Consider the following 23087-nt stretch of genomic DNA (forward strand, 5'->3'; position numbering starts at 1 on the left):
AGACCCTTTTAATGATATGCTAATTTTGTGAGATAGGAATTTTGGGTTTTCATGAGCTGTATGCCAAAATCATCCGTATTAAGACAATAAAAGACCTGAAATATTTCAGTTAGTGTGCAATGAATCTAAAATATATGAATGTTAAATTTTCATCATGACATTATGGAAAATAATTAACTTTATCACAATATGCTAATATTTTGAGAAGGACCTGTATTTCTTCCTAATTGGGAATAAAACTCGTGTCCGATCGAGGATCTCCTTTGGGAACTGGCCATTAATGCTGAAGTTCGTTCCCCGCAGCTCTCTGCCCCAACTTTTGACCTACTCTTTTTGTTTATAGTGCTTGAACTTTGCTACAATTGGCCGAGGTCGGCTGTGTTCGGGTTTCTTACCTCTGAGCCGGTGAACACGATGGAAAGTGATGTTTTTTACCTCGTCACTTGGGAGTTTTAGCTGACGTTGGAGAAATTCACGGACCGTCGATTCGGCGTCCTCCGCTGCCTGTTCCAGGATTCCAGAGAAGACAAGGTTGTCCCGCATGCCCCGGGCCTGTATATCCAGGATGGTGTCCCTCATTTTTTTATTTTCTCTGGACAGCTGCGTCATTCCATCGGTGAGTGTTTTCATGCTATGCCTCAGTGTTTGGTTCTCAGCTGTTAGCGAAGCGAGTTGTTCTTGGCTAAACTTCAGAGACTCCCTCAGAGCTTGAAATTCCCTGTGGAGAACCTCCACCAGAGCGAGACAGGCATCCAGGCTGGTTAGCTTCTTATCGATAGAGTCCAGGACATCAGCGTAGCTTTTCTCTGGAGAGATAGTGGAGGTGCTGGCCGAGCAGACTGAACGGGTGCGTTTTGATGTTGGTGTGGTCATGGGTGGATATTTTTGTGGCTTGCCCATTACAATGTTATCAAAACATACGGCCACGTAGCTCTCCAGGCTGCCCAAGGTTTCCTCGTCCAGTTTGTTTTATTGGGAAAATATGAGACAGTGGTTAGTATTTTACACGTTTCTGTGTTCGGCTTGAATTTATTGGCTTGTTTTACCTGAGTTCTGTCGTGTTTGTTTACCAATATACCGCCATATTACTTACGCACAACTCTCGCGAGATCTCATCCGCTCATCACTCTCTGCTGGTTTTTCAACAACGCGGAGCCGGGCCTCCAATTCCGACACCCTCGCCTCCAAAGCTACAAAAATTCTTCATTTATTACACGTACCATTATCACTAAAGGAGGCAGAGGAGTAACTGAACATCTGACAGAGAGAGCAGGAGAGAGGAGGAGACTCAGAGAGAGAAACAGCAGAACTGGTAGCCATGGTGGAGCTAAGCTAGCGACCCCTTACCACTACTAGAAAAAACTGTGTAAAACACGGAGAGTCCCCAAACGTGAAATGCAGCAACAGAAAGTATGTGTTTAACGTGCTTATGTATTAGAACAAGTAAAGGATATCACAGTAGAGAGAAATCAGATCAAACGAGAGAGCCTTCACACAGGAAACAATCCACTGAGTGCAACAATGAAAACAGGAAGTGACGAATACGCCTTATCCACTTGCCAACCAGATGTTTGGGATGCAAAAAGCTATTTCTGTCTGACCATCACAGACAGAATGTTGGGATGCAGAGACATATGACATGCCATAGGATATATGCACACATTTTCTTGTATTAAAAATTTCAAATAAAGCACAGTAGCCTACATGGAAGAGAGTGACCATGTTAAAAATGTCCTACAATGAGCAGGGTGCGGTTTATTTCGGGGGTTAAGCGCGCAACCCATGTATGGAGGCCTTAGTCCTCAAAGCGGCTGTCCCAGGTTTGAGTCCTGGCCCTGGCGACATTTGCCGCATGTCTTCCCCTTCTCTCCACTCCCATTTCCTGTCTACCAACTCTCAGAAAATATACTGGAAAAAATAAAGGTGCCACAAAATACTAGTTCCACAAAAAAAAGAAAACAAAATCTTAAAAATGTTCTACACTGAGGCAAAAACAGTCATGTTGATTAACATGGTGGCACATTTAAGTAGGAAAAAACAAAAAGAGAATGTGTGAGAAAAAAAGAAATGTAGAGCACATCACCCCAGTTTTAAAGTCCTTAAACTGGCTCCCTGCATCTCAGAGAATAAACTTTAAAATACTCCTACTAGTTTATAAATTAATTAATGGAGATTTGCTGTCAATGTATCAACCTCCCAGACTACTCAGGTCTTCTGGTTCAGGTCTTCTCTGTGTCCACAGAACCAGAACCAAAAATGGAAAAGAATGTACAAGTGGATTGAATGACTTGATATTTGTCTGTTTTGACTCTATAGATTAGACAAAGAAAATGAATAGGAGATCAGTTAAAGTATAGTTAAAGTAAGCTGGTGGACAGAGAGATAATAGCTTATTTTCTACTTACACATGCTCACACAAAAGCTGCATGGACTTTGGTGCTCTGAAGGCGACAGAGGTGAGGTGAGACAGATTTATCTGATACTGTGCAAAATAATAGTGCAAAGTGCAATTTCTTGCAATTTTTAACTGGTCTTAAGTTTTTGATCAGGAGTGTATATATTGGTACTGATTACATAAATATAAATATTAAATCAGATGTTATGATCAGTTACTCAGTACTTATGTAGCATTTTTACCAAATACTTTTTTTTATGTTGAAGTGGTGCTATTCTATCATTAGTACAAATTTAGGGTATTCTACCCACCTCTGCACCATAATGATAAAAACAATAACTTTAGGGCAAGCTAAAATAGCACTGTAAGTTGGACAAATCTGTATTATTCGAAAACCAAGGGAAATGTAGGAAATGTAGGAAAGTCTCTCACTTCTCTCCTCACACATACAACAGCCGTCCGCTGGCATGAAAAATGTGTCTTTATATTAAATTGTACATAATGGTGACACATGCTAAATTCTTATAGTACGAAGATAGCTCATTTTTGCTACTGTAATGGCGAAGTTTCTCTTTATGAGACGACAAATTGTGTTTTTCATGCTTAATTCATTCTGCTAGTTCTAACGTTTTCAGCTACATCATACCGGGCTGTTAGTATTAAAATAATACTTTATCTGATCTTGCATTGTGAATGGTTGTCTAAAGGTATGTCAATTATTGCCTAAGTTAGTTCCAAGACTAACTTAACTTCACTTCCAGATTCTTCAAGATAATCCTTGGTTCTCAAACATAAATAACATTGCATGGTAATGTTGCATCACTCTTTCGGTCATGGTTTTTGATCAACTTGTTTATATTGTATATAGCCCATTAGTCTTCGTTATTCTTTAATTCTGCTTGGTAGTTTAGTTGGATTGTTTTATCATAGTAAAGAGTTAGTTGATTGAAATATGTTTGACTTTGAGTTGACTTATTTTTGTCAATAAATTCTTGTGTTTTAAGAAATTGTGTGAATTCACTCCATGTGTGTACAGAGTTTTGCTGTTCAATAATGTCAGAGCTTGGCTCATCCCTTTAAACTTTGTCTTAATACCACCGCCTTATTGGGATGGTATTCACAGGACAACCCTTAACAGACCGAAATATTATTTAATAAAATATTACAGTATTAATATAAAATATTAAATAATATATTCATATTCATAATTACAACACTAACATGACCTCCTCCTCAATCTGGCTCTGGTGTGTCTGGTCTCCCCTCTCCCCCTCCTCTGAATCCACAGTCTTAAACTGAAGGCTGGCTTGAACACAGTCTTAAAGGCTACATCTTCCTCTGTGCTACAGGTGTGTGTCATACAGCCTGTGCACTTGTGGTGCCAAACATGTTGGTAATTTTTGCACATTTTGTCGCGTCTTCTCTGCACCCTTCTTGCATTTCTTTGTTTTGTCCATTTTCACATGAAGTGACTTTTCCAACAACTCCGGTCAGCTTGGCTAAATGTGATCTTGGCGAGGAGAGGGGAGGGCCTGGGTGGGACGAGTAAAGCTTAGAGTTCAAGAAAATATACAAATGGGCCATGTTTTCTATACTGTTTCAGACATGATGATAAAATGTGTTTATTAGCACTTTTATTTATACTTTATTTTTTGATTTATTCATATTTAATTTATCAATTAATTTAACACATTATTTTATTCAATTCAAAGATACTTTATTGATCCCTGAGGGGAAATTAGAATTCCAGTACAACCCATCCAAACATACATCATGACACAAGACAAGGGGGGGACGGGTCACCGAGGCTTTGCTGCCCACTCACAGGCGCTGCCCTTGCTAGATGAGAAAAGAGGCCACATTAGGTAAGTAGAGGGAAAAAAATCATATTTCACACTTTATCCTTAGCAGGATACAGTTTGTGATTGTAAAAAACCTCAGCACAAAGAAGCAACAAGTTGACAAAACAACATCATGCCGGGAACGGTGAAGGTGGTGTTAGGGGTGCATATGTTTATCTAGAGCATGTGTGTGTGTGCAAGTGAGTGTGTGCAAGTAAGTCCATGAAGCACTGTCACAGAGGCCATTGTCCTTGATGGTTTGTTGGAATGTTCATCAACCGGCCAAGTTCTGAGCAGGTCCACAGATGTCCTCAGGGAAGGGAGGGGGCAGAGGGAGCAGAGCGTCATGTTTACGTAACTTCCAGGAGAGGTTGAAGATAGCCAGCCATCAAGGCCGTGCAGGGGAGCCAGATTCAGAAAAACAACAATTATTTGGGTTAGGCTGACTCTTAATTTTCCGTCAGCCTTGAGAGTCTCGCTGGTGCTTCTCAAATGCGAATCCAAACAGCCAAATTCCTGGTCTTTCTGCCAGATCCAAGCGAACAACTTTCTCCATGATTTATCCCATTTCACCCCTGAGTCCAGGAACTGCAACCTGCCTGCGATCCTGTGTAAGGATCACATCCAGTCTGCGATTCAGCTCACGTAACATCTCAGTCTGAGTGTTGATCGCTCTGAAGATCCCATCACACATGCCAGGCAGCCTTACAATGGCCAGAACAGCTGCTGACATTCTCCGAATTTCTCGATATGCCAGGTAACCGCTGACTCCAAAAAGCAGAAATCCTGATATCAAACATCCAATTATATACACATCTTCTACATCCTCGACTGACATTATTGACAGACACACAATCCTCCACTTCTGCCAGGAGTCCATCGTGTATCCGGAGAAAAATGTCCCGTCCGGGCAAGTGGGCTCTCCCGACCCCTGTCTTCTCGTCGAGAAAATTTGATCAATTGCATTGAGAGACCAGCTGACCAAATCCATATTTTGGAAGAAATTGGAAGATGTGCAAAAAGAGGCTCCAAAAAAGACAAGACACAGAGCTGAAGCAGGGCGGATATGGCAGGGGTGCGGGAGACAGAGAAAAAGCGTCCACCTCCACCGAGAGGTTTTTATCTCTTTTCTCTTCCTAGAAGCTACACCTGGCCTGGCTCTGTGTCTACCTGTGACACCTTTCTGGAGAGGGGAATTGTCCGAGCTTCTGCTGGCAACACCTTAATGCTCACCCTCTACCGATGATCCACATGGCCCTGTCTTTTAGTGTTTAACTCTTTCTCTCTCCTAGACATGGCGATTGACTGAGCTTAACTGTATGTGCTCGCTTTCAGACTCTAACCTTGAAAACTGGCTCAGAGTTTATCTGTTCTTTCATTCTAGGTGAAACGACTAAAGGAGCTACATCCATTAACATTTACTTTTCCTTCCCATAGAACGTACTCCTGGATCAGTGCTTCTTTGTTCTCTTTTTGTCTCTGTTCTGTTCTCTCAAACCCCTAGTCGGTAGTGGCAGATGGCCACTCACACTGAGCCTGGTTCTGCTGGAGGTTTCTTCCTGTTAAAAGGGAGTTTTTCCTCTCTGCTGTCGCTACATGCATGCTCAGTATGAGGGATTGCTGCAAAGTCAACACCAGTGACTGTCCACTGTCTCTACATGCTCATCCGGGAGGAGTGAATGCTGCAAGTCACTGACTGGATGCAATCTGCTGGGTTTCTTTAGACAGAAAAACCTTTTATCCAATTTGAATAAATAACTAACTCTGACTGCACTGTTCAATGGTTAGGATTAATTGGAATGTATGTACCTGACTGTTGTGAAGTGCCTTGAGACAACATATGTTGTGAATTGGCACTATATAAATAAAAATTAAAAAAACTGAATTTACAAATACAAGGGCTGGCATTGCCCGGTTCGCCCGAAGGCCAGTCCAGCCCTTATCCTGGCATGAACTCATAAGAGCTTGGAGAGAAGGCAGCTAGCCTTTATTTCAGGACATTTTCCATCTCAGTCAAAACACTTTTTTACTTCTACATGACTGTCTGGGAGTTTCAGGCTTCTAAGCTGTAACAGGGTAGAGCACAATAAGAAAACCATTAAGGTTGCCATGTGTCATTGAGCCACCTATCCATCCAAGGTGTTTTTTGCGTTGGTGTTACCTGTGAGCTGTTTACTTTCCTATCCAATGACGTCTTTTGGTGTCATGTTTTTAAATGTAAATAGCTGTGAGACAACCTAAGGAGAAAACTCAATGTAGGTATGGGATATTTGCTACCAGTACCAGCTCCTTTCATTGCATTGGTTTTCTTGATTTGTTTCCCCTATATATGAACATCTTTGCTCCTTTTGTTGCAACGCATAGCAAATACCACACCTATCAGCTTTTCTATATTTTTAATTTTGTTCATAGAAGGAGTCAAATAATGCTCTCATGCATTTATTTTTAAATGGGGCAAATACAGAAAATTGGACCTTGTAAGATGGATTGTCTTTCATCCTAAAAAGGTGTTAAAGCAAAAATGATTATCATCATGGTTGCCAACTCCTCAGTAAAGGAATTAGCCATTGGCTGTCCTACAACAAGTCCTTGAAAGAATCTGTTAAATGACATCATAATTGGTTATCTGCATGTAATTGTGATGGATGTACTGGTAGAGAAGAATAACATAGTGCAAGTGTCATTAAGTCCATAAAAAATAAAATTATGAACAAAAACTGCAAATCAACCATTTGTCTAATCAGACTTTTTGGTGGGGTTTCAATTTGTTGTTACTGTTTCAACATCCTCTCATATCAGGACTTTGAACACGCAGAGAAACACTGGAGTTAAGCAAGGTATTTTTTTAAAAATATGTTTTAATCCATGATACACTTGAGGTGCATTTGCACTGTAGGAACTCAGGTTGTCCCCCCTGCTTTTTCATTGCAGGAACCAGGACCAAATTTGACAACAGTAGAGATTCACCCTAAATCCTCCTTAAACACAACCATGCAAGGGAAGTAGGACTTTTTAAAAGTATCCTGAACTAAAGGTGTGGCTTCAAAATGGGAGGATGCCAAACATTTCTCACTGGTTGAATATACCCAGCATTTTATTTAAGTTATCTTCTTCTCTCTAGTTCATATTTTGTATCAATTTTGAATAATGCAACCATAGTTATGTATTTTTATTTTCAAACACATTTAAACCTAACCACGCATGCTCAATATCATAGTCTTTGACAGAGTTTGTTTTCACATACACTGATAAAATCTTACAACCTTAGTGGAAATATTTAGTGAAGTGCTTTCTACATCTTGATGGAAATGCTTCTTTTCAGAGATTCGACTGGTATAGTTAAAGTATTTTTCAGTGTTTATGTTCAGAGGTACAGATTAAAGCGATCACAAGTGCCCAAGATCCCTAATTATTTGCTGATTATAAGTTTGTAATCAGCAGACGCTCTGCATGAGCTGTTGTGTCTATGTACTTAATTTGTCACACAAGATACATCTTGCAAGCATTAATGTGTATTATCAACTCCTTTCGAGTTAAAACTTGTTTTAATTGTGTTTTACATTCTAACTGCTATGACATTTTAATAAATTATGTCTTTACATAGCTAATTGTGATCATTATTGGGGCTTTCCTTTTGGGAATTGTGATGGTGCAATTAATTTAAAATTCACTTTAACTACACATTTTCACAAAGTTTGGTGTGGCTAGCATAAGCACTATGAAATAATCTAAAAATAATGCTGTTTTAGTCTGATTTCTCTGTTTTTAATTGTGTTGTAGACTCTGCTGTTGTGGTGGATGAAAATCTGTGTCCACAGATTGCACATTCTGAGTTGGAGGAGATAATCACGTCCAGCCTGGCTTTCAGAACCCACAATGGAAACATTCAAAAAGTACAGCCTAGGTAGATAAAAAGGTTCCAGAAGGTTAAGTTCTGAAGAAAAAAATTTCAGGAACTCCTCACAGTAAAACATAATTATTTTTTAACGTTTTTGTATACAGTCTATATAAACACTGTATTTGGACCAAAAATAGACAGCAGAAATGTGATTTATTTTAAACAAATAATATTTTAAATTTACCTGCCCCCTGACTCTAAGATCATTCAGCAGCAGCTTTATAAATGTGCTCTTCATTAGCAGGTTTAAAGAGAAGAAAACTGCTCTCACGGCAGCTCTGAGGGACTGGGGCCATCTGCATGGGCTTTAGAATGGGGGGGGTGACCAATGGCAGCACCTGCTGCTCTTTGAGAATACTAGGAATGATATTTATGTTTATGTAAGTCTCCGGTAACACCAGAAGAAGTTGCTAGATTTGTCTTTATTGGAAAAGCAGTCTAAATTGAAATTTTCATAATCTTCGGTTGGAGTAACGTCACCACAATGCAGAACCTCAAAAAACGATGCATCACCTTCAGAAGAGTGGTTTTAGTGAGTTAACAACAAACTGTACCACAGTATTCAGTGATTTTTGTATATACATGTTGTTTTTCAATGTAACGTATATTATTACATGTTGTTTGGGCTGCCCTTGGGCTCTTTGAATGAGCATTGCTTGCTGGGAGCTTACCAACATAACGTATGCCTACATATATGTGTAAAAATTCATAGGCATATACACATCTATAATTCTCATAAATTAATAGTAAACCCCTGGGGCCATGCCTAAATTTAACAAATAATATCAGGATTCGTGCCCAGTGACAAATATTGTGGCACAAAGAGAAGTACAAGTACACACATACTCACACACAACACACACATACACTAACTAATACTCAAACACACATACACACAGACACGGATAATGTTCTGTCCTAAAATAGCATGCTTATACATCTACACAAGAATCATAACATGGAACAATAAAACTAACAAAATCTAATACTGCCCATCCATCTTTCCAAAAATTTGTTTTTCAGGAGAAGAAACATTTCTAATATGGATCAATGTGCCATCATTGTGCAAAGTCATAGGTATTTAGAGCCAAAAGGCACAAAGCCAGTTGAGCAAGGTTTAAAGTATCTCTTTTTTATTTTACAGTAGCATAATACGCCGTATTTACCACATTAACAGATGGCAGGAGGCACAGCACTGTTGGCCCAGCAGACAAAGCTTTATCTCTTGTCAAGGTGAAAGGTGAAGTAGCATATCTTCAACCCACAGATTACTCATAAAGAGCTCAGTAATCGCCCAGCAGTTATGGCATTTGAGAATTCTGCACTCTACAAAATATTATCATAACCAGTAGTCAGCAAAAGTATAGGGCATTTTCTAGGACAATACAAGGACTGAAGTTGTGTTAATATATTCAGAACTCTCTGAAAGATAAGACTATTGTTCAAGTATTGAGAAAATACCTCTTAGCCTTGAGCATATTTGATTAAAAAATGATAAGTATATATGAAAAAAGACGTTTTTAGCTTTTATACATAGTGGAAATTCTGTCAACGGATAGGGTTTGAAAATGGAAATTCTAATGGATATATCACCTAAATATCCAGTGCTGTGCAAAATCCAGATTCACAAGAAACAGTTAATGGTACATGTCACACAGATTAAATGTTATTTAATTCATTTATTTCACAATTTAAAAATTCTGAGTTAAATTCTCCCAGCATGAACTAGTGTTTTGTCCATATATCAGATTTTTATGGTATAAAGTGTTTGACATGTAGCATTTTGCAATCTGGTCTTGGCATTTTTTAAGGTGTAACGATACATTCAGGTCATGAGATATATGCTAAATTAAGTTCACAGGAACAAGACAAGGTTTTAAAAATAATTTAGGGACAGCATATTGTGGTTTCTATGTGGTTTCTATGCATTTTTAACTAAGTATACTAGGAGTTAAAAGTTATCTTCTCAAAACCTAAAAAATATCTGCAGAAAGTGACCTAATGTTGTCTTAAAAGTGTCCGAACTCATTGCATTTGTTCACTTTGAAAATAATGTATTTTTATGTTGCTATAGGTCACAATTTTCAGGTAAAAACACCTTGCAAAGTTTAAAGTTGTGAGAAAAACATTAATGCCAATCATTTATTCCTTCATTCATCTTGTATACCGCTTATTCCATAGTTGGTCACGGGGGGGCTGGTGCCTATTTCCAGCAGTCTACGGGCGAGAGGCAGGGTACACCCTGGACAGGTCGCCAGTCCATCACAGGGCAACATGCCAATCATGTAACCACTTTCATACACACAGCTTTAAATAAAAAGACAATTTATTCACATAGAAATAAACACATACCTAATACTGTGATAGTACTCATGTATGAAAATCCTCATTTACAGCAGTTACTGTGCTGTGCTCACAACCTCTGTGGAGCACTTTATTTTGGATACTGGATATTGTTTTATTATACAGGTCCTTCTCAAAAAATTTGCATATTGTGATAAAGTTCATTATTTTCCATAATGTCATGATGAAAATTTAACATTCATATATTTTAGATTCATTGCACACTAACTGAAATATTTCAGGTCTTTTATTGTCTTAATACGGATGATTTTGGCATACAGCTCATGAAAACCCAAAATTCCTATCTCACAAAATTAGCATATCATTAAAAGGGTCTCTAAACGAGCTATGAACCTAATCATCTGAATCAACGAGTTAACTCTAAGCACCTGCAAAAGATTCCTGGGGCCTTTAAAACTCCCAGCCTGGTTCATCACTCAAAACCCCAATCATGGGTGAGACTGCCGACCTGACTGCTGTCCAGAAGGCCACTATTGACACCCTCAAGCAAGAGGGTAAGACACAGAAAGAAATTTCTGAACAAATAGGCTGTTCCCAGAGTGCTGTATCAAGGCACCTCAGTGGGAAGTCTGTGGGAAGGAAAAAGTGTGGCAGAAAACGCTGCACAACGAGAAGAGGTGACCGGACCCTGAGGAAGATTGTGGAGAAGGGCCGATTCCAGACCTTGGGGGACCTGCGGAAGCAGTGGACTGAGTCTGGAGTAGAAACATCCAGAGCCACCGTGCACAGGCGTGTGCAAGAAATGGGCTACAGGTGCCGCATTCCCCAGGTCAAGCCACTTTTGAACCAGAAACAGCGGCAGAAGCGCCTGACCTGGGCTACAGAGAAGCAGCACTGGACGGTTGCTCAGTGGTCCAAAGTACTTTTTTCGGATGAAAGCAAATTCTGCATGTCATTCAGAAATCAAGGTGCCAGAGTCTGGAGGAAGACTGGGGAGAAGGAAATGCCAAAATGCCAGAAGTCCAGTGTCAAGTACCCACAGTCAGTGATGGTCTGGGATGCCGTGTCAGCTGCTGGTGTTGGTCCACTGTGTTTTATCAAGGGCAGGGTCAATGCAGTTAGCTATCAGGAGATTTTGGAGCACTTCATGCTTCCATCTGCTGAAAAGCTTTATGGAGATGAAGATTTCATTTTTCAGCACAACCTGGCACCTGCTCACAGTGCCAAAACCACTGGTAAATGGTTTACTGACCATGGTATCACTGTGCTCAATTGGCCTGCCAACTCTCCTGACCTGAACCCCATAGAGAATCTGTGGGATATTGTGAAGAGAACGTTGAGAGACTCAAGACCCAACACTGTGGATGAGCTAAAGGCCGCTATCGAAGCATCCTGGGCCTCCATAAGACCTCAGCAGTGCCACAGGCTGATTGCCTCCATGCCACGCCGCATTGAAGCAGTCATTTCTGCAAAAGGATTCCTGACCAAGTATTGAGTGCATAACTGTACATGATTATTTGAAGGTTGACGTTTTTTGTATTAAAAACACTTTTGTTTTATTGGTCGGATGAAATATGCTAATTTTGTGAGAAGGACCTGTATACTCTCTGCAGTTATGCCACTATGATGGTCTACAGTGCAGTTTAAAAATAAAGACTTAAAAAATATGTAAAAATTTAAGTAATTGTTTGTAACACTTTATGTCTACAAAACCAATAATGATGATCACGAGGATGCATAACAGCCTTGTTTCCAACATTTTCATACAATAGAACAAGGTCTCATCAAAGATAATATAGCAATGGGTTGCAGGGTCATCTGAATATTATGTTGATCTACACTTAATTTTATTAACTGCCCTATTCATTAAAAAAATTAAGCATGTGACAATATGTAGAAAAATATCAGTTTAAAAATATTAAGAAAAGTATATTAAAAATACAATAATAGTTTTTCAGGCATCAAGTGTCATGAGTTATTATTATAGTTTTATTTTTTTAATTTTCAGAGTGAAAGTCTGTTTTGCTTTCTCTCTGGACCTTAAGGCCTCTGGTACTATTGAACACAGCTCATGTAGCTCTTCTCTGCCACCCATGTCCTCTGACCTAGAATCAGCAGGTTAATAACCGGCTGCACCACAAGCCATTTGTCATTTGGTACCTGCCACTGATAGAAGATGTCAACGAATGTCTATGCCCTTCTCCCCTCCCCACTACATGACATATACTGTATCACACATTGCAATCTGAGACTCCCTGAGGCTTCTTAGTACTCCTCTACTGAACAGCCACTCCCACTTTATGGTATTAGATCCTTGTGCCATGATCCAAAGTGAGATAAACTGGCAATCCCACTGCTCTGTTTCCAACAGTTATTTTCTTCTTTTTTGTTCCTTTTCGCAATATTCCCTCCTTCACCCTTTTATGATAAAAGGCCCAATGCCTAGCACTGGCCTGGAGGTAGTGGTTTTACTTGGATAAAATTTAAGATTCCTGAAATAATGTATCTATGGAACTAGTGAAAGATGCATGATAAAATTATCACAACAACAACAACGTCTGTCTACCAATTTAGGAAAATGGAGTTTATGTACATACATCACTCAAAAACGATGCTCAAAACAGCTGAAGTTCAGGTCAGAAATTTACGTAAACCCACAATTGGCATGAAAGTTTTTCATTTGGGGTTTTTAGTGATTCATTGGAAATGTTCTCTGTTGTGGTGGACTGTAGAAACAAGATATAACATAAATCATAAAAAAAAAAAAAAAAACAGTCGCTGATCCCCCCCAAGAAGGACCTGGCATGATTCAGGCGGGTATTAGCCCACTCCTCCTATTCCCACGGTTGAGCTAATTTAACTTGGCTGGTTTTCTGCCACAAGCCCAGGATTGTCCTGCTGGAACACACCCAACTGTGTCAAAATCCAGTACAAGCTGTTTCTCAGATGAAAAAAAAAATGGTTAGGGTGTTCAGTAACAACCCAGGAAGGCTCAGGCTTTTCATAAATCTGTGAAACTTTGTCACTGTCTACGCAGGGGTCACCAACACGGTGCCCGCGGGCACCCAGTCGCCCCCAAGGACCATTTGAGTCGCCCGTATACCTGTTCTAAAAATAGCACAACTCACTACTGAGCTGCGTCTAAAATTTATTTTTATTCAGTTGTTATTCTTTTTTGTATTTATATATATTTAAAAATGTCTATCTTAAAAATATGTTCATTGTACATTTTTTTAAATTTAAGCTTTGGTGAACTCTGACCTAATCTAGTTCAAAGAGCAGTATTGTATGAGCCAATCAGTGGTCGTGAAAAGTATGCTAGCGGGTGCCGCAAAGGTGATCGGTGAATGCAGTTTCCTACACCCCAAAAATGGCAGAAAAAAGAAAGAAAACTTATCATTTTCACAACGAATGGGAGGAGCAGTTCTTTTTTACAACTGTGAAAGGGACCTGTGTGTGTCTTATTTGCGGGGCGTCTGTGGCGACAGCGAAGCGGCACAATGTGGAGAGACATTTCACTACGTGTCATAAAAGCTACAATGCTATCTACCCACCGGGAAGCGCATTACGGACAGAAAAAGCCCGTGAGCTAAAGGCAGCTTTGGGTAAGCAACGGTCTTTTTTAACAAGACCGACAAAAAAGTCACAAAAAGCAATGGAAGCCTCGTTTAGAGCTACACATTTTTTGATAAAGAAGAAGGCATTTTCAGATGGAAAAGTTGTCAAAGAAGCAATGATTATTATTGCTAACACTGTACTCAAGGATGAGAAAAATTGAACCGATCTGATCTCCACTCTCTGATGTATAACTGGGAGCAGCTACGATGGCTAGACAAGTGTCAGTTACAGGGATTGACAATGAAACTGAAACACCTGTCATTTTAGTGTGGAAGGTTTCATGGCTAAATTGGACCAGCCTGGTAGCCAGTCTTCATTGATTGCACATTGCACCAGTAAGAGCAGAGTGTGAAGGTTCAATTAGCAGGGTAAGAGCACAGTTTTGCTCAAAATATTGAAATGCACACAACATTATGGGTGACATACCAGAGTTCAAAAGAGGACAAATTGTTGATGCACGTCTTGCTGGCGCATCTGTGACCAAGACAGCAAGTCTTTGTGATGTATCAAGAGCCACGGTATCCAGGGTAATGTCAGCATACCACCGAGAAGGACGAACCACATCCAACAGGATTAACTGTGGACACAAGAGGAAGCTGTCTGAAAGGGATGTTCGGGTGCTAACCCTGATTGTATCCAAAAAACATAAAACCACGGCTGCCCAAATCACGGCAGAATTAAATGTGCACCTCAACTCTCCTGTTTCCACCAGAACTGTCCATCGGGAGCTCCACAGGGTCAATATACAGGCTGCTATAGCCAAACCTTTGGTCACTCATGCCAATTCCAAAGGAGCGCAAATCTTGGGCTGTGGACAATGTGAAACATGTATTGTTTTCTGATGAGTCCACCTTTACCGTTTTCCCCACATCTGGCAGAGTTACATTGTGGAGAAGCCCCAAAGAAGCGTACCACCCAGACTGTTGCATGCCCAGAGTGAAGCATGGGGGTGGATCAGTGATGGTTTGGGCTGCCATATCATGGCATTCCCTTGGCCCAATACTTGTGCTAGATGGGCGTGTCACTGCAAAGGACTACCCAACCATTCTTGAGGACCATGTGCATCCAATGGTTCAAACATTGTATCCTGAAGGCGGCGCCATGTATCAGGATGACAATGCACCAATACACACAGCAAGACTGGTGAAAAATTGGTTTGATGAACATGAAAGTGAAGTTGAACATCTCCCATGGCCTGCACAGTCACCAGATCTAAATATTATTGAGCCACTTTGGGGTGTTTTGGAGGAGCGAGTCAGGAAACGTTTTCCTCCACCAGTATCACATAGTGACCTGGCCACTATCCTGCAAGAAGAATGGCTTAAAATCCCTCTGACCACTGTGCAGGTCTTGTATATGTAATTCCCAAGACGAATTGATGCTGTATTGGCTGCAAAAGGAGGCCCTACACCATACTAATAAATTATTGTGGTCTAAAACCAGGTGTTTCAGTTTCATTGTCCAACCCCTGTATGTCTGGTAACTTGGCTGATCAGCTGGACCAGGATCTGGCGAGGTGCAGGTGGTTTAGCATCCAGTGCGACGAGATGGTGGAGAGCAGCAGTACAGTGCAGCTATTGATTTTTGTCCGGATGGGCTTCGAGGATTTTGCAACCAGAGAGGAACTCCTGACGTTACTCCCCTTAAAGACAACCATGAGGGGAGCTGATATTTATAAAACAGTGAAGGAGTTTTTCGTACACAGAAAAGTACCGATGGAAAAGCTGGTAGCGTTGACTACAGATGGGCACCTGCTATGATCAGCCGAGTCAAGGTGACCCAGACTTTCCTAAATTTCTGCATTATCACTGTGTCATTCACCAGCAGGCATTATGTGCAAAAGTGATCGGCTTTGAGCATATGATGATTCCTGTTGTAAAAATCATAAATAGCATCCGATCCAAAGCAAAAGAGCACAGAATTTTTAGGGTGCTATTGGAGGAGATGTCAGCTGAATATGGTGACTTGCTGCTACACACCGAAATCAGATGACTCAGTAGGGGGCGAGTTTTACTTCGTTTTTTGTCACTTTTGGGTGAAATCAAAGGGTTCATGCAGTCCCGAGGTGAAGATGTCTCACTACTAGAGGACACAGAGTGGACACTTGACCTTGCATTTTTGACGGACATTACTGGGAAACTGAATCACTTGAATTGCGAGCTGCAAGGCAAAGACAAGACTGTTGTTAATATGATAAGTGCTTTAAATTCATTTAAAGCCAAGATGAACATTTTCACATGTCATTTACAGAGAAAAAATGTGGTGCATTTTCCCTCTGTGCAGTCAGTGCTGAAAGACAACAATTCTGCATCTGAAACATTTGAAATAGTTGCAAAGAAGTACTGTGAAGTCATAAACAGACTTGGGCAGGAGTTTGAGAATAGGTTTTGTGGCCTTGATCAGCTTGAGACATGTGTCATTTATTTCCAATCCTTTCATGAATGTAAACACAACATGCTTTGCTGAGCAACTTAGTGCAATGTTCAGCTTGGATGCTGGACAGGTGGAGATTGAAATCATTACATTGTAAAATGACCTCCACCTGAAAGCCCACAAGGCCGCACCAAACATTTGGTGCCTTGTTGACACAGATAAGTACAGTGGTGTATGCACAGCAGCTATGAAGGTTGCCAGCCTGTTTGGTTCAACCTATCTCTGTGAATCAGCATTTTCTGACATGAACTTCATTAAGAACAAACACAGAACATGCCTCACTGATGCACATCTGAAAGACTCACTCACACTTGCAGTGTCAAGTTACACACCAGATTACAGTGCACTGGTGAACAGCATGCAATGCCAGTCTTTCCACTAACAAGGACCAGATGTCAGTGGCAACATGGCCGTGCCATGGCAAATATAAATTAAAATACTTAAGAATTTTGTTCAAATTAAACATGTGTTCATGACATGTAAGTTATAATTTTCTTAAAAATGCAGCAGATTCAGTAATTGTTTCAAAATGTGACAACATTTATTTAAAATATGTATTCATGAAATATGTGATTTTTATAAATATTTGATTGTCCTTTAACGTTATATAATTTACAACTTTCTGAAACATAGTACATGGTTTGTTAAAAGGATTTGTTATTGGCTTATGAAAATGGGAAGTTTTTTCTACAAAATATAGTGATGTAAGTGATTATCTGAAAATGTATCAATTACTGTGATTAATAAAGTTTTGAATATTGATATCTGTTTCCCGCCTTGTTGTCATTGCCGATGATTGTGAGAAATCATTAACATGACGCGTCTTCATATAGATGATTGTCATTATTCATTAATAATGTATAATTAAGAGGCAAACTGTGCAAATTTGTTTTTTCAGAAGAGTTTATCAAACTGGTAGCCCTTTGTATGACTCCGTACCCATAAAGTAGCTCTCGGTTTCAAAACGGTTGGTGACCCCTGGTCTACAGAGAAGTCTGTTTTACATTGCCATGTACTGAGAGAATGCTAATCAAACCCCTGCTCCAAAGTCAACAATTTCAAATTTAGCTAAGGATAGCAGCAAATGGTTGCTATTCACATGGACAAGTCAAATTCCACCTGGAAAAATAACTTGTGGTCAGTAGATTGAGCTCTCTGACCACAGTGGCAAATATGTTCGAAATGTGAAGCTTTTAAAGTTAAGAACTCTGAACCAACTGTTGAGCATTTGATCAACTGCAAGATAGTTGAAACTTGGACAAAACATAGGAGACCTATGCCAAGACCTTGCTGATGTTGATTTTCTCATTTTTTGTTTTTACAATTTGCATATTTCCTTTCTTTTTTCAGTAAAACATGTAAAATGTTTTAAATGAAAAACTAATTTATTGCTTGTGCTTTGTGGTTTTCAGAAATGTCAGGTACAGGAGAGGAGATTTCCCAGGTGCACTGGAAGCAGCAGTGGTTGGAAAACGGCACGCTGTACTTCCACGTGTCTATGACCGAGCCAGAACTCATGGCACAGACGACACAGCCCACAGCTCGAGAGCCAGCTCATGCACTGCATGAACACATGCATCTCCTGCACATCTCAGTTATGGTAGGTTATAAGCTAAGGCATAATGGCTGTATTTGTAAAACATACTCTGTATCCTACATACTGTCAGAATCAAGTGAATGTGAGGCATTCCAGTTGTTCTTAAACAGCAATACATCAATATCTTTTTTCTTTTTGTCATCGTGAAATTAGTTTGGGGAATTTTGATGGCTGAGTTGGTGTGTCATTGTTCCTTTCGGAGTTTTAGCTACATTGCATACTTTTAAAATACTTTAGAAAAAACACCATACTAGTAATAAAAATCATACCTCTGTAGATGTTGGATATGTCCAATAGGATATGGGTTAGCTTTTGTGTGAAGCTTGAGTCTCACCTGAACTTGTTAAAAAAATGCTGAGCTGACATAGGAGCCAACTCATAGCAAGTCACTGTAATTCAGGCAATGACTCTACCACATCCTGTTCTTCCTAGGATTGTACAAAATGTTGTGTGATACAGAAGACTTCAAAAAAACTATTAGCTTAGCAACATGTGTACTTTTTACATTTCAAGTTTTAATTTTGTTTTCACTATATCAATGCTTTCTCCTTGACTCCTTTCTAAAAAACATATCTTAAAAAGGGTCATGTGTTATGGTTCAAACTTCATGGACCGCAGTTAAAGGTTTAGGTGGTTGAAAAAATAGATCAGATATGATAGTTTTCTTTTTTTCTTTGGATATTTTTTGCCAAGATGTCAGTGCCCTTTGGTTTTAGTTTAGACAGGCAAGCCTTTTTAATTTTTCCAATGTCATGATTTAATTTAAAATCCATTACTTCCCTACATACTGCTAATGTTTAAAAAGGTGCTCAATCGTTGAAGGTTTTGAAGGTAACATTTGTTTAACAGCCTCTCTGCCATAGTTGCCATAGATGTTTAGACAGTTTCTACTTGATGAAGGTCTTTGTTCGTTGAGATTATTAATGTGTCAATTAGGGTTTTTAGATATTTGACATCTCTTCTTAAGTGGGGGTTTGTAAAAGTGAGGCATTGAAGTAGGTGGTGTTCATGAAGAGCTTGGAGATAGCTCTATTGCTTCGTAGACAAGGTAAGGTCAAGGTGTGCAGGTTAAGATCTTCAAATATCAGAGCAAAGATATTCATCATGCTGAATTATTTCATACTAATCGAAAGCTGGTTGGATATTTGAGCTTTATTGCTGTGAATCATGAATTTCCTAACCTTAAGCACATAGAATAGTTTCAGTTGGGCACTTTTTTATGCTAGGCTTTAGTTTGTATAGGTATATGTGTATGGAAAGGTATATGTATAACGTATATGTTTTTTAAATCTCTTGGAGCGATATTTATTGCTTTGCTGCAAAATAATTGTTAATGCTACAGAGGATACATTGTTGGTTTTCACTAACACCACAGGTCACCTTAGTCATGTTCTACAATTTAAATTCTGCTACATTCTATATGTCACTATCAAAATCCTTTGTCAAATTAGAGTTTAAAGCCACCTCTTCCATAATTTTGGTCAAACATTCTCTCTCATCCATCATAGTTAGTCAAAATTTTGTTTTATGAACATCTAACATTTAAGATTTTTTAATACATGCTATTTTTTCTCCATCCTGCTAAGCTCTCTTTGCTGGGATTTACCAGCGCCATCCCCGCTTCTTCAGCGTCAGTTCTCAGCACTTTCCACAAATGTTCAACTTTTCAGATTAAGTCTCATGTGTCACACCTATTCCACTGCTAACTCCATTTCATCCTCACCTTTTCCTGCTTGTTGCTCCTCCTTCTCTATTTCAGTCTCTTGCCTGTATTTAATACACCATCTCCTGCTTCTCTCCTTCATGCCAATGTTTTTCTCAGTTCATCTTACTCCCTCTGCTCACGGCTCTCCGGCTCACGGCTTTCTGTTTTTTCTTAAAACATTTTTGGCCGCTCTTTAGTGTTCATAGGGGTGTGGTAAAGATTGGCATATGAAGACGATAAAAAAATGACTAAGCATAAATTTAAAGGTGGGTTTTATTGTTTCACTTGGAAAATATCACAGGCACCTGCAGATTCCTGTTTCCAAAATATTGAAAGATGGATTTTTTAAATTATCAAGAACATTAGCGCAATGCATAATAAACATCAGAGAGATGACCATAGTTTAAGGGATTTTGGAGAATAATAAAAAAAAAACACACATTGAAGGTCAAAGATAGACATCACTAATATAATGCTTGGTGTTCATTATGTCTATTTAATTTGGATCTTTTCTCCTATAATTTCACCAGATATAAGGACACCGGGATCCTTCATTCTGCAAACAGGAATTTAATAATTGAATTTAATTGCTTTACCCTTTACACAGCAATGCTAACTGTCATTTTATCCAATGTTGTAGAATTTTAAAACATACTCTGCTTTTCAGAAGAAAAGTCATCATTATGTAAACACTAAGGGTGTGTTATTTTTTTTCCCCTTCGTTATTTCATACCTTTTCAGTTTTTATCTTTTTATACCTGCCTTTTCCAGGAGGAAATGACAGCCATAGGTTGTTTTGTACCAACTATCCTTTATTTGTTACCTGCTGTAACAATTCAAAAGTTAACATCATTTTGTGCTACTTACTCATAGTTTACTGTAAGGAAATGTTACTGAGGGACTTCTATAAATCATATTCTTGAGCACGAGGTTGCCAATCGTTTTTAGTTTGAGCAGGTGTCATAATCTCTCATATTTAAGTAAGTCAGATGGCCCAAAATAAGATCAGAGCCACAATCAATGAATACATAAGATAATGTAAAGTCTCCAAAAAATAATATACAAAAGATTATTTAAGTTGTATGTGAGATTTGAGTATTTATTCTGATTATTTGATGCTTATCATTTACTGTTTAGTTCCTAAGATTAGGGTTTAAAGCTCATTTTACCAACCTGTTTGTTCTGACTGGAAGTATTATTAATGTTTTTGGGTCACCAGAGACCCAGTTTCACTCTGAAAGAGAATCTGAGGGAGGAACTATTGATTAGGGTGATGGCAAGGAGGCTTTATATCTTTAAAGACTTGGAGTTCATTACTAAAATTAAGTTGACAAATGTTCTGTGGAAAAAGCTGATCAGCAACTATAGGAAGAGTTGGATTGCTGAGATACTAATGCAGATTTTTCCTTTGATCATTGAGAATTGTATAAATAATTTTCAATATGCTTATTTTTAATAAAATGAAAATAAAAAGGGGTAAATTACATTTATACTTTACATACTTTTGCTTTATTTGAATATCATTTGAGAGATTATTTTCTATTAGAAACAAACTACTTGGTTGAATGAAAATAATTTTAAAGACAAATCTGCCAGGGGTATGAAAAATGTCTTAAGTGTAATTATGGACTGGGTTCAACTTTATTTAAAGTTGTGAATGCCTTATTTTTATTGTTTTTCTATAATTACAAACCTTTTTACATCTTCAGTGACATGTTTGATTAATTAAATAACATAAACCTTCCTTACCAAGTAATATTTTAATTCCAAGTTGTACAAAAGCAAAAAGTGAAACACTTTCACAAGGCACATCCCATGCCCTTAAATTGTTTTCCTGCTTGTATATTTAAATGTGAACTTAGTCATTAGTCAGAAAATACACATACTTCAACTCAGTTTTCTATTTATCTTAGCCACACATCAAGTGTGGAGTGGGTTTATGCGTAAAGCAGGAAGGAAATGAAAAGGGAAACATAGGGAGGTTCTCAACATTGGACAGAACATGTGCTGTGTGGCTTCGTGGCCCTAAGGTGTCTCCTGGCTCTTTTTGTGAACATCATAATGCATGATGCTGTCAGTTCTGGGCCAGGCTGAAGTGTGAACTCTATTCTTTTAGCATTGAGTTGTCAGCTTCTCACTCACTCAAGCATTCATTTGTCTGACTCTCTCTACTTTTGGTTCCCTTTTCTCTTTTCTACCATGTGACAGCAGTGGACAAACACTGCTTTTAACACGAGGTAAAATAATTACTGACCTGCATATTGGTGGACTCTATTTTAGCAATGCCATGTACACTTAGGATGTCTTTTGTTTTACAACATCCTTAGAATTTTCAGTGTTTTGATGAAAATGATCCATTTCAAGGTATCTTTTTTCCAAAAAATTTAATAAAAAAGATTCTGTTAATATCTGTAACAGGAATGTCAGCATTCACAATGGATGCGAAGAAATATTTATTTACTGAGAAAAAATTAAAAGAAGAAAAATAAAAACATCACCAGTGTATTTTTTCCTTTAAAATACCTAAAGCACAATCTCTGTCATGGTTGCTTTTTGTTAGACCTTAAAAACTGCCTCTAGATTGTTTTTAATTATTTTACCTAATGGCGGCGCACAAGGGTGCAGCGGCTTCTCGAGCTCCCTGGACTAAGCATTATTTTATATGACCATTTAGCTCTAGTTCAGTGCTAAATTTACATGTAAAGTACAGCTCAACTGAACTAAGGGACCGTTCGGATATTACAATATTACCAAAGGTGAAATCAGCACTTGGAAGGGAGAGACTCTGAAGACAACGGAGGGGCGCAGCAGAATATGAGGAGCAGCAGGCAAGAGGAAACGATGTGGTTAAAAACAAAAGAGAGGAAAGCAGGTGGATATGCTGGCCCAGCTAAAGGCTAGCAAGTTGCCAATTCCCACAATCTTTCTGGCCAATGTCCACTCACTGGATAACAGAGTGAACTTGTTACGTCTGAGGCTAAGATGAGGAACTGTGCTGTTCTTTGCCTCACAGAAACCTGGCTTAACAATAACATGCCAGATTCAGCCTTCCAGATCAACGACCTACAGCTTTTCCGAGCTGACCGCAACCACCGGTCGGGGAAAACACGGGGAGGAGGGCTCTGAGTGTACGTGAATGAAGGTGGGTATACAAACTTTGGACTTATGAAAAGCTACTGCTCTGAGGCGAAAGAACTTGTGACTGTGAAATACTATCTGCCACGGGAGTTTACTTTGGTGTTTGTCACCTTCGTTTAGATCTCGCCGGGTGCTAATGCTAACACTAATGAAGCACT

General features: G+C 39.1%; 1 protein-coding gene across 6 annotated transcripts in view; it reads left to right on the top strand.

Annotated features, from left to right (window-relative positions):
- LOC124872311 (astrotactin-2-like) overlaps window positions 1-23087 on the top strand; it is a 513868-nt gene that overhangs the window by 75134 nt on the left and 415647 nt on the right. For all 6 annotated transcript variants that reach the window (XR_007039251.1, XR_007039252.1, XM_047372151.1 and 3 more), the window contains exon 2: window positions 17902-18089. Coding sequence is in view for 4 of the 6 variants with exons in the window: in XM_047372151.1 (XP_047228107.1) it covers window positions 17902-18089 (188 nt within the window). In the remaining 2 variants the exon portion in view is untranslated. The remainder of the gene's footprint in view (window positions 1-17901; window positions 18090-23087) is intronic.

Source organism: Girardinichthys multiradiatus, chromosome 8 (assembly GCF_021462225.1).
Source record: "Girardinichthys multiradiatus isolate DD_20200921_A chromosome 8, DD_fGirMul_XY1, whole genome shotgun sequence".
Classification (NCBI taxonomy): Eukaryota; Metazoa; Chordata; class Actinopteri; order Cyprinodontiformes; family Goodeidae; genus Girardinichthys; species Girardinichthys multiradiatus.